General features: G+C 38.2%; 1 protein-coding gene across 1 annotated transcript in view; it reads right to left on the reverse strand.

Moving 5' to 3' along the window:
- Nucleotides 1-13242, reverse strand: part of fat2 (FAT atypical cadherin 2) — a 138786-nt gene that overhangs the window by 17409 nt on the left and 108135 nt on the right. The window contains exon 24 of the mRNA XM_047353683.1: nt 12561-13014. Within this exon, the coding sequence (XP_047209639.1) occupies nt 12561-13014 (454 nt within the window). The remainder of the gene's footprint in view (nt 1-12560; nt 13015-13242) is intronic.

The raw sequence follows: 13242 nt of genomic DNA on the forward strand, positions 1-13242 counted from the left end.
CATACTCTTACATATTTCCTGGCACATCTCAAACATGTGGGTCTTGTCGTCGGGAGCACCGTCTCTTGGTTTGCCCATAGCTCCGCCGGAAGGGCCGCTGTGAGCATCAGCGCCACCAGCGTTAGCATTGCCAATGTATCTGTTGATAGTCTTGTTTTTCCCTGCGTTTGTGGCCTTCTCTTTGACGGCGACATTATGCTCAATATTTAAACCAAGGATGCAACGTCAAATATGCCAGCTTTTTGGTGCTTTTATCGTGGTATTTGTATTTTATTTAAGGTTGAGGCGGAGAGAGCTAACCAACACGTCTACATCCTACGACTGCACACTAGCGCCCCCCCAGTGGTGGGTCTTTGGTAACAGCTATAGGGTTTTTGTTTAGATCTTTCTTCCAAAGCACAGAAATCTGTATTTGAAACAACTTTGCTTTCTGTTTCATATACAAGTTATACGATAAAATTCAGATGCAGGGCCACGATTTCACTGTGATGCTCATGAGAATATTTAAAAGCTTCTTTTATGTGCTAAGTACATGTGTGCTTATCTGCTGCTGTTTTATAAAAGAATAAATCAAGATTTTAGATGAATATGTTAATCGAAACAAGCTATTAAAATTGTAGCTTTTCAGACACTTTGGTGTCCAATGAATTTATTAGTACCATCTGTCTAATTTGTAATAACCTAAAACTGGGGTGGACTGACACCTCACAAAAAATAACTGAGAGGTTAAATATCTTAAAAGAAGTCTGCCAAAAACATTAAATGTTTCAAAAACTATAATATGAAAATGACATCTGCAAAATTGCATGGATTGCGTAGGATCCTGTGCGATCTGACAATTAGAAGGTGCATTTATGGTTCTGTGTAAAGGTCCATGTTCTCTCCAGTCTGTCCAGCTGCTAAACTACAAAGCCACATCTGTGCATGCTGGAAAACCCTGGGCTTAAAATGAAAATAAAGTCTTTTGAAAAGAAACAATGTAATCCATCTATATCTTGAAAGATCGTCAATTGTTTGTCTGCAGACCTGTTTGTGTACTATAATTTATTTTGACAACACAGACCTAAGGGGAGAAGTGGTGGTTTGACAGTTTACAGTGAATGCAGCTCAAGTCAATTGCTCACTGTTGACTTGTAGTTTATTGGGCTATGCATTATACTCCTCTCTACAGTGCCGTTTTGTTAGTTCTGACACATGACCTTACAATGTTTTTTATGATAAATGTCAAAAGCTTTGTAAATAAAGAACCTTTAAAGTTACAAAGATAAAACTTGTAATCTGCAAAAATAAAAAATTTTATGTATAAATCTATGTTTTGTAGTTTCCTTGTTTGTTGCTCATATATTGATGCTCCTGGAACAACATACATTGCTGTGAGACAAAGGCCTTCTGTTGCTGCAAACATCAGGCAAAGCAAAAATAACATCAATAAATACAAGAAGTTGTTTTCAAATGATGATTTCATGCTTTACAAAAAAAAGCTATCCAAGTAAAAATCTGTAAAAGTAATAATGCCCTGATCTACACTTTTTAAGATCTAAGCTCATCAAGGAGGTCACAAAAGAACCCAGGGCAACATCTAAAGCACTGCAGGTCTCTCTCGTCTCAGTTAAGCTCAGATAATTTAACTACAGATGACCAAAAGGAACATAAAAGCCTTTCACATTTAATGAAAACATTGTAACGATTGTCAAGATTTTTTGGGAAAACATTTAGTGGACTTACAAGACAAAGGTGGAACTTTTTGGAAGGTGTGTGTCCTGGTAAATCTAAGTGTAAAACTAACAGCGTTTCTGCTAAAGAACATCATACCAACAATCAAATATAGTGTTGGTATGGGGATAATCTGGGACTTATTTGCTGCTTCATGACCTGGAGTACCTGCCATAATTCAATTGCCCATAAATCTAGAAAAAAAAACAAATACTAGAAGAAAATGCTGAAGGAGAATGTCTGACCATTAGGATGTAATCTTAAACTCAATCACTCTTAAATTATGCAGAAAGACAATGATATAAAGGACCAGAAAAGTCCACATCCCCAAATGGCTAACCCACCACCAGCCAAAAAAATAAATAATAATAATTAGAAAAACTAAACAAATTACAAAATAAAAGTATTCAAGTAGCTCAGTCAAACTGGGTTTCAATCCAATTGATATGCTATGGCTTCACCAGAATGTGCATTTTGTACTTACTCAGGCTATGTTTGTTAATCAGAAACATTTGAAAGTCAAAAAGCAAAAGCTTAAGAAATCTATAAGGGTGAAATACATTTCATAGCACTGCGTAAATCAGTTTTATCAATAACTGCATGTTGTCATTAACTTGAATAAAATCTAATTTAATGGCTGATGGATAGTATTCCCTCAGTAATTGACTTCATTTTATGCACAATGTCGAAAAAAGTAGTAAAATATGCAGTAAACTGACATGAAAATTATTTCAAATTACAGAGCTCTTTGATCATAACTTAATAAGAAGGGGAATTTTGATACTTTCTGTTTACAGCTTTATTAGAGCTCAGGACTTAATCCTTGTAGCTACAGTGCCTTGCGAAAGTATTCGGCACCCTTGAACTTTTCAACCTTTTGCCACATTTCAGGCTTCAAACATAAAGATATAAAATTCAAATTTTTTGTGAAGAATCAACAACAAGTGGGACACAATCGTGAAGTGGAATGAAATTTATTGGATGTGTCAAACGTTTTTGACAAATAAAAAACTGAAAAGTGGGGCGTGCAATATTGTTCAGCCTCCTTGTGTTAATACTTTTTAGCGCTTGGGGTATGTCTCTATCAGTTTTGCACATCGAGAGACTGAAATTCTTGTCCATTCTTCCTTACAAAACAGCTCAAGCTCAGTGAGGTTGGATGGAGAGCGTTCGTGAACAGCAGTCTTCAGCTCTTTCCACAGATTCACGATTGGATTCAGATCTGGACTTTGACTTGGCCATTCCAACACCTGGATACGTTTATTTGTGAATTATTCCATTGTAGATTTGGCTTTATGTTTTGGATCATTGTCTTGTTGGACAACCAGGCCGGGTACCGCAGCTGGAACTTCATTCCATCCCCTCTCAGGGCTTGCTTCACATTCCGGAAGGCACGGTGTTGGCTCATTACTTCACTAGTGTATTCTGGAAAGATCAAAACTTTGTTCCCCCTGTATTCCATTGATTGCGTCTCTGCAAGACGTAGAATCAGCTCCTTCGCCTGAAAATTATGTATTCGTGCTATGATAGTGTGTGGCTTCTCCCCTGCAGCAGGCTTGGGCCACAGAGAGCGGTGCGCACGGTCGACCTTGAGTGGATGTGGAAAGTGTTGTTCACCCAGCAGTTCAGGAATGATCTTAGAGACAAACTCCATTGGTCTCCCTGCTTCTGAGTTTTCTTTTATGCCAACAATTTTTATGTTGTGCCTTCTGGAGCGAGCCTCCAGGTCCAACAACCTGGTTTGTTGCTGGGTCACAAGCCTTGTTAGCTCCACATATTTCGTTTCAAGTTCCCCCAGCTGCTCCTCGAATGCATTGGTTGCTAGCTCTTGGCCAGCCATACGGTTCCGCAAGTCGGCTTGTACAGCGAGGACAGACTGGAACTTAGCTTCAAAGGCATCAAATCATTCATCTAGCTTCTCCAGAACCGATGCTGACATACTCTTACATATTTCCTGGCACATCTCGAACATGTGGGTCTTGTCGTCGGGAGCACCGTCTCTTGGTTTGCCCATAGCCCCGCCGGAAGGGCCGCTGTGAGCATCAGCGCCACCAGCGTTAGCATTGCCAATGTATCTGTCGATAGTCTTGTTTTTCCCTGCGTTTGTGGCCTTCTCTTTGACGGCGACATTATGCTCAATATTTAAACCAAGGATGCAACGTCAAATATGCCAGCTTTTTGGTGCTTTTATCGTGGTATTTGTATTTTATTTAAGGTTGAGGCGGAGAGAGCTAACCAACACGTCTACATCCTACGACTGCACACTAGCGCCCCCCCAGTGGTGGGTCTTTGGTAACAGCTATAGGGTTTTTGTTTAGATCTTTCTTCCAAAGCACAGAAATCTGTATTTGAAACAACTTTGCTTTCTGTTTCATATACAAGTTATACGATAAAATTCAGATGCAGGGCCACGATTTCACTGTGATGCTCATGAGAATATTTAAAAGCTTCTTTTATGTGCTAAGTACATGTGTGCTTATCTGCTGCTGTTTTATAAAAGAATAAATCAAGATTTTAGATGAATATGTTAATCGAAACAAGCTATTAAAATTGTAGCTTTTCAGACACTTTGGTGTCCAATGAATTTATTAGTACCATCTGTCTAATTTGTAATAACCTAAAACTGGGGTGGACTGACACCTCACAAAAAATAACTGAGAGGTTAAATATCTTAAAAGAAGTCTGCCAAAAACATTAAATGTTTCAAAAACTATAATATGAAAATGACATCTGCAAAATTGCATGGATTGCGTAGGATCCTGTGCGATTTGACAATTAGAAGGTGCATTTATGGTTCTGTGTAAAGGTCCATGTTCTCTCCAGTCTGTCCAGCTGCTAAACTACAAAGCCACATCTGTGCATGCTGGAAAACCCTGGGCTTAAAATGAAAATAAAGTATTTTGAAAAGAAACAATGTAATCCATCTATATCTTGAAAGATCGTCAATTGTTTGTCTGCAGACCTGTTTGTGTACTATAATTTATTTTGACAACACAGACCTAAGGGGAGAAGTGGTGGTTTGACAGTTTACAGTGAATGCAGCCCAAGTCAATTGCTCACTGTTGACTTGTAGTTTATTGGGCTATGCATTATACTCCTCTCTACAGTGCCGTTTTGTTAGTTCTGACACATGACCTTACAATGTTTTGTATGATAAATGTCAAAAGCTTTGTAAATAAAGAACCTTTAAAGTTACAAAGATAAAACTTGTAATCTGCAAAAATAAAAAATTTTATGTATAAATCTATGTTTTGTAGTTTCCTTGTTTGTTGCTCATATATTGATGCTCCTGGAACAACATACATTGCTGTGAGACAAAGGCCTTCTGTTGCTGCAAACATCAGGCAAAGCAAAGATAACATCAATAAATACAAGAAGTTGTTTTCAAATGATGATTTCATGCTTTACAAAAAAAAAGCTATCCAAGTAAAAATCTGTAAAAGTAATAACGCCCTGATCTACACTTTTTAAGATCTAAGCTCATCAAGGAGGTCACAAAATAACCCAGGGCAACATCTAAAGCACTGCAGGTCTCTCTCGTCTCAGTTAAGCTCAGATAATTTAACTACAGATGACCAAAAGGAACATAAAAGCCTTTCACATTTAATGAAAACATTGTAACGATTGTCAAGATTTTTTGGGAAAACATTTAGTGGACTTACAAGACAAAGGTGGAACTTTTTGGAAGGTGTGTGTCCTGGTAAATCTAAGTGTAAAACTAACAGCGTTTCTGCTAAAGAACACCATACCAACAATCAAATATAGTGTTGGTATGGGGATAATCTGGGACTTATTTGCTGCTTCATGACCTGGAGTACCTGCCATAATTCAATTGCCCATAAATCTAGAAAAAAAACAAATACTAGAAGAAAATGCTGAAGGAGAATGTCTGACCATTAGGATGTAATCTTAAACTCAATCACTCTTAAATTATGCAGAAAGACAATGATATAAAGGACCAGAAAAGTCCACATCCCCAAATGGCTAACCCACCACCAGCCAAAAAAATAAATAATAATAATTAGAAAAACTAAACAAATTACAAAATAAAAGTATTCAAGTAGCTCAGTCAAACTGGGTTTCAATCCAATTGATATGCTATGGCTTCACCAGAATGTGCATTTTGTACTTACTCAGGCTATGTTTGTTAATCAGAAACATTTGAAAGTCAAAAAGCAAAAGCTTAAGAAATCTATAAGGGTGAAATACATTTCATAGCACTGCGTAAATCAGTTTTATCAATAACTGCATGTTGTCATTAACTTGAATAAAATCTAATTTAATGGCTGATGGATAGTATTCCCTCAGTAATTGACTTCATTTTATGCACAATGTCGAAAAAAGTAGTAAAATATGCAGTAAACTGACATGAAAATTATTTCAAATTACAGAGCTCTTTGATCATAACTTAATAAGAAGGGGAATTTTGATACTTTCTGTTTACAGCTTTATTAGAGCTCAGGACTTAATCCTTGTAGCTACAGTGCCTTGCGAAAGTATTCGGCACCCTTGAACTTTTCAACCTTTTGCCACATTTCAGGCTTCAAACATAAAGATATAAAATTCAAATTTTTTGTGAAGAATCAACAAGTGGGACACAATCGTGAAGTGGAATGAAATTTATTGGATGTGTCAAACGTTTTTGACAAATAAAAAACTGAAAAGTGGGGCGTGCAATATTGTTCAGCCTCCTTGTGTTAATACTTTTTAGCGCTTGGGGTTTGTCTCTATCAGTTTTGCACATCGAGAGACTGAAATTCTTGTCCATTCTTCCTTACAAAACAGCTCAAGCTCAGTGAGGTTGGATGGAGAGCGTTCGTGAACAGCAGTCTTCAGCTCTTTCCACAGATTCACGATTGGATTCAGATCTGGACTTTGACTTGGCCATTCCAACACCTGGATACGTTTATTTGTGAATTATTCCATTGTAGATTTGGCTTTATGTTTTGGATCATTGTCTTGTTGGACAACCAGGCCGGGTACCGCAGCTGGAACTTCATTCCATCCCCTCTCAGGGCTTGCTTCACATTCCGGAAGGCACGGTGTTGGCTCATTACTTCACTAGTGTATTCTGGAAAGATCAAAACTTTGTTCCCCCTGTATTCCATTGATTGCGTCTCTGCGAGACGTAGAATCAGCTCCTTCGCCTGAAAATTATGTATTCGTGCTATGATAGTGTGTGGCTTCTCCCCTGCAGCAGGCTTGGGCCACAGAGAGCGGTGCGCACGGTCGACCTTGAGTGGATGTGGAAAGTGTTGTTCACCCAGCAGTTCAGGAATGATCTTAGAGACAAACTCCATTGGTCTCCCTGCTTCTGAGTTTTCTTTTATGCCAACAATTTTTATGTTGTGCCTTCTGGAGCGAGCCTCCAGGTCCAACAACCTGGTTTGTTGCTGGGTCACAAGCCTTGTTAGCTCCACATATTTCGTTTCAAGTTCCCCCAGCTGCTCCTCGAATGCATTGGTTACTAGCTCTTGGCCAGCCATACGGTTCCGCAAGTCGGCTTGTACAGCGAGGACAGACTGGAACTTAGCTTCAAAGGCATCAAATCATTCATCTAGCTTCTCCAGAACCGATGCTGACATACTCTTACATATTTCCTGGCACATCTCGAACATGTGGGTCTTGTCGTCGGGTGCACCGTCTCTTGGTTTGCCCATAGCCCCGCCGGAAGGGCCGCTGTGAGCATCAGCGCCACCAGCGTTAGCATTGCCAATGTATCTGTCGATAGTCTTGTTTTTCCCTGCGTTTGTGGCCTTCTCTTTGACGGCGACATGATGCTCAATATTTAAACCAAGGATGCAACGTCAAATATGCCAGCTTTTTGGTGCTTTTATCGTGGTATTTGTATTTTATTTAAGGTTGAGGCGGAGAGAGCTAACCAACACGTCTACATCCTACGACTGCACACTAGCGCCCCCCCAGTGGTGGGTCTTTGGTAACAGCTATAGGGTTTTTGTTTAGATCTTTCTTCCAAAGCACAGAAATCTGTATTTGAAACAACTTTGCTTTCTGTTTCATATACAAGTTATACGATAAAATTCAGATGCAGGGCCACGATTTCACTGTGATGCTCATGAGAATATTTAAAAGCTTCTTTTATGTGCTAAGTACATGTGTGCTTATCTGCTGCTGTTTTATAAAAGAATAAATCAAGATTTTAGATGAATATGTTAATCAAAACAAGCTATTAAAATTGTAGCTTTTCAGACACTTTGGTGTCCAATGAATTTATTAGTACCATCTGTCTAATTTGTAATAACCTAAAACTGGGGTGGACTGACACCTCACAAAAAATAACTGAGAGGTTAAATATCTTAAAAGAAGTCTGCCAAAAACATTAAATGTTTCAAAAACTATAATATGAAAATGACATCTGCAAAATTGCATGGATTGCGTAGGATCCTGTGCGATTTGACAATTAGAAGGTGCATTTATGGTTCTGTGTAAAGGTCCATGTTCTCTCCAGTCTGTCCAGCTGCTAAACTACAAAGCCACATCTGTGCATGCTGGAAAACCCTGGGCTTAAAATGAAAATAAAGTCTTTTGAAAAGAAACAATGTAATCCATCTATATCTTGAAAGATCGTCAATTGTTTGTCTGCAGACCTGTTTGTGTACTATAATTTATTTTGACAACACAGACCTAAGGGGAGAAGTGGTGGTTTGACAGTTTACAGTGAATGCAGCCCAAGTCAATTGCTCACTGTTGACTTGTAGTTTATTGGGCTATGCATTATACTCCTCTCTACAGTGCCGTTTTGTTAGTTCTGACACATGACCTTACAATGTTTTTTATGATAAATGTCAAAAGCTTTGTAAATAAAGAACCTTTAAAGTTACAAAGATAAAACTTGTAATCTGCAAAAATAAAAATTTTTATGTATAAATCTATGTTTTGTAGTTTCCTTGTTTGTTGCTCATATATTGATGCTCCTGGAACAACATACATTGCTGTGAGACAAAGGCCTTCTGTTGCTGCAAACATCAGGCAAAGCAAAAATAACATCAATAAATACAAGAAGTTGTTTTCAAATGATGATTTCATGCTTTACAAAAAAAAGCTATCCAAGTAAAAATCTGTAAAAGTAATAACGCCCTGATCTACACTTTTTAAGATCTAAGCTCATCAAGGAGGTCACAAAAGAACCCAGGGCAACATCTAAAGCACTGCAGGTCTCTCTCGTCTCAGTTAAGCTCAGATAATTTAACTACAGATGACCAAAAGGAACATAAAAGCCTTTCACATTTAATGAAAACATTGTAACGATTGTCAAGATTTTTTGGGAAAACATTTAGTGGACTTACAAGACAAAGGTGGAACTTTTTGGAAGGTGTGTGTCCTGGTAAATCTAAGTGTAAAACTAACAGCGTTTCTGCTAAAGAACATCATACCAACAATCAAATATAGTGTTGGTATGGGGATAATCTGGGACTTATTTGCTGCTTCATGACCTGGAGTACCTGCCATAATTCAATTGCCCATAAATCTAGAAAAAAAAACAAATACTAGAAGAAAATGCTGAAGGAGAATGTCTGACCATTAGGATGTAATCTTAAACTCAATCACTCTTAAATTATGCAGAAAGACAATGATATAAAGGACCAGAAAAGTCCACATCCCCAAATGGCTAACCCACCACCAGCCAAAAAAATAAATAATAATAATTAGAAAAACTAAACAAATTACAAAATAAAAGTATTCAAGTAGCTCAGTCAAACTGGGTTTCAATCCAATTGATATGCTATGGCTTCACCAGAATGTGCATTTTGTACTTACTCAGGCTATGTTTGTTAATCAGAAACATTTGAAAGTCAAAAAGCAAAAGCTTAAGAAATCTATAAGGGTGAAATACATTTCATAGCACTGCGTAAATCAGTTTTATCAATAACTGCATGTTGTCATTAACTTGAATAAAATCTAATTTAATGGCTGATGGATAGTATTCCCTCAGTAATTGACTTCATTTTATGCACAATGTCGAAAAAAGTAGTAAAATATGCAGTAAACTGACATGAAAATTATTTCAAATTACAGAGCTCTTTGATCATAACTTAATAAGAAGGGGAATTTTGATACTTTCTGTTTACAGCTTTATTAGAGCTCAGGACTTAATCCTTGTAGCTACAGTACCTTGCGAAAGAATTCGGCACCCTTGAACTTTTCAACCTTTTGCCACATTTCAGGCTTCAAACATAAAGATATAAAATTCAAATGTTTAGTGAAGAATCAACAACAAGTGGGACACAATCGTGAAGTGGAATGAAATTTATTGGATGTGTCAAACGTTTTTGACAAATAAAAAACTGAAAAGTGGGGCGTGCAATATTGTTCAGCCTCCTTGTGTTAATACTTTTTAGCGCTTGGGGTTTGTCTCTATCAGTTTTGCACATCGAGAGACTGAAATTCTTGTCCATTCTTCCTTACAAAACAGCTCAAGCTCAGTGAGGTTGGATGGAGAGCGTTCATGAACAGCAGTCTTCAGCTCTTTCCACAGATTCACGATTGGATTCAGATCTGGACTTTGACTTGGCCATTCCAACACCTGGATACGTTTATTTGTGAATTATTCCATTGTAGATTTGGCTTTATGTTTTGGATCATTGTCTTGTTGGAAGATAAATCTCCGTCCCAGTCTCAGGTCTCTTGCAGACTCCAACAGGTTTTCTTCCAGAATGGTCCTGTATTTGGCCCCATCCATCTTCCCACCAATTTTGACCATATTCCCTGTCCCTGCTGACGAAAAGCAGGCCCAAACCATGATGCTGCCACCACCATGTTTGACAGTGGGGATGGTGTGTTCAGGGTGATGCGCTGTGTTGCTTTTACGCCAAACATATCGTTTGCATTGTAGCCAAACAGTTCGATTTTGGTTTCATCTGACCAGAGCACCTTCTTCCACATGTTTGGTGTGTCTCCCAGGTGGCTTGTTGCAAACTTTAAATGAGACTTTTTATGGAAATCTTTGAGAAATGGCTTTCTTCTTGCCACTCTTCCATAAAGGCCAGATTTGTGCAGTGTACAACTGATTGTTGTCCTATGGACAGACTCTCCCACCTCAGCTGTAGATCTCTGCAGTTCATCCAGAGTGATCATGGGCCTCTTGGCTGCATCTCTGATCAATCTTCTCCTTGTTCGAGATGAAAGTTTAGAGGGACGGCCGGGTCTTGGTAGATTTGCAGTGGTCTGATACTCCTTCCATTTCAATATGATTGCTTGCACAGTGCTCCTTGGGATGTTTAAAACTTGGGAAATCTTTTTGTTTCCAAATCCGGCTTTAAACGTCTCCACAACAGTATCTCGGACCTGCCTGGTGTGTTCCTTGGTCTTCATGATGCTCTCTGCGCTTTGAACAGAACCCTGAGACTATCACAGAGCAGGTGCATTTACACGGAGACTTAATTACACACAGGTGGATTATTTTTATCATCATCAGTCATTTGGGACAACATTGGATCATTCAGAGATCCTCACTGAACTTCTGGAGTGAGTTTGCTGCACTGAAAGTAAAGGGGCCGAATAATATTGCACGCCCCACTTTTCAGTTTTTTATTTGTTAAAAACGTTTGACACATCCAATAAATTTCATTCCACTTCATGATTGTGTCCCACTTGTTGGTTCTTCACAAAAAATTTGAATTTTATATCTTTATGTTTGAAGCCTGAAATGTGGCAAGAGGTTTAAAAGTTCAAGAGGGCCGAGTACTTTTGCAAGGCACTGTATGTCTTATTTGGAGGTCTAGCCATGTTCTCATTTCTGATGAACAGATAAGTACAGAGCTATAAGTGACACTTATAGTTCGAAAACAGATTCTATAGTGCTAAAATGTCATGCCTTATGGTTTTTGCAGTTTAAATTCATTTTTAACAAAAGGATAATTTTATAGTCTTCTTCAACCATATGGAGAATAGTGTGCAAAAGGTCCCCTTTACCATCTGCTGCTTTGACGTGTGATCCAGCCAGTTATGATGGTCCAAAGAAGAGAAGAAGGAAAACCCTATCATTATGTGATTATTCTGTATGTTTGTTTAGGTATTCCAGTTCTTTGTATCTCTGTTTAAATCAAAAATCTTTGAAAGGATTTAAAAACCTGTGGGTCTTTAAAGTGATTTAGCTGACACATAGTTTTATTGTTAACTCAATGTTTATGACAGACATCAGATTTTGATGTTTGATCTTAAAAATATCTAAAGCTAAAACTAATGTAAAATAAATTGACAACCTTCCTTGCTGGATACCAAGTCATTGGTCAAAGTCTTAATTTGCTCACTGAAAATACCAGAAATACCAAACAAAAGCTTTCAACAGGTCCGCACTCTTCCATGCAACAATATATCTCTCTGTGCTTTTTTAAAATGTTACTCTGGAGAATGGCTCCCTTTCACAGCTTGAAAGTAAGCATTTTATAATTTTTTCAAGTATTTATCAAGTATTCTTCTATGTAACATTCCTTTTTTGCATGGAAACATTTCCAAATGTAAATATTAATCTAAAACCGAGAGAAAACTGTATCATCCTTGTGTAGAGCTTCATAATTAGAAATAAGACCTAACTTTCTAGTTTATTGAGTTGTACTTTGAGAGACGGTTTCAGTTTTAAAGCATAGCGTATTAAATACAGTGCAATGCTAGTAAGTGAGCAAGGTTTTACATTAAATAGGTTTGTGTGTTTAACAGAACTATGTTTTTGTAGACAGTTTGATGCTAACTAAGGGTGTTGCTATGTCTGTAAGTCTATTGCTTTAGTTACAGTAAATATTGGAGACAAACCTATTTGGCTTGTTAATGTAATAATTAAAATCAAAGCGAATTTCGGGAAAGTCGGGCTCATTTACTCATTTACTCACCTCCAGCAGCGTCCTCCTTGCAGTCTCCTCCATTCTCACACGGTTTATTGTCACAACCTCCTGCGATGTTGCAGCACTGATACACCCCAAACACCCTCCTGCTTCCTGATCCTTTAAACTCTGCTGCATCACCCACTACGATTGGCTCCTTGTTGAGCTCCAGGCCCTCCAGACAGCCAATGAAATGATGTGGGTCCTGGCTGAAATCTTGAGTGAAGTCCTGAGATACAGGTGCAAATAGCAAAGCACCATGGGTTTGCATCATCCGGCATGGCTCTGCCAGGCTGATGGAAGCTGGATGCTGCTGGTCTAGAGTCAGTTTCAGGGAGCTGGAGTTGACCTCCAGCAGGGCGTTATGCCAGCGGCTGTCTGACACTGGATGAAATCTCACCAGCAGTGTGCTTGGGGACGTGTTTCCACATTTGTACCTGAAGTGCAGCTCTCCTCTGATCAGCTGGGGAAGTAAAATGAAAAACAAAATTTAATTAATAAAATTCATGCTTTAGAAATTCATCAAATTTAATAAAAAAATGAAAAAAAAGTGAAATGTGAATTTTAGACACAGTGGGATGACTAAGAATCTTCACCAGCACAGTAGGAATATCAAGAACAGTAAAGACAAAGAGCTGCTAATGTTATGTCAATAAATTAGGTATTCTGTCCTTAAATCAGAGAATGACTC

The sequence above is a fragment of the Girardinichthys multiradiatus genome, chromosome 23 (assembly GCF_021462225.1).
Source record: "Girardinichthys multiradiatus isolate DD_20200921_A chromosome 23, DD_fGirMul_XY1, whole genome shotgun sequence".
Lineage (NCBI taxonomy): Eukaryota > Metazoa > Chordata > Actinopteri > Cyprinodontiformes > Goodeidae > Girardinichthys > Girardinichthys multiradiatus.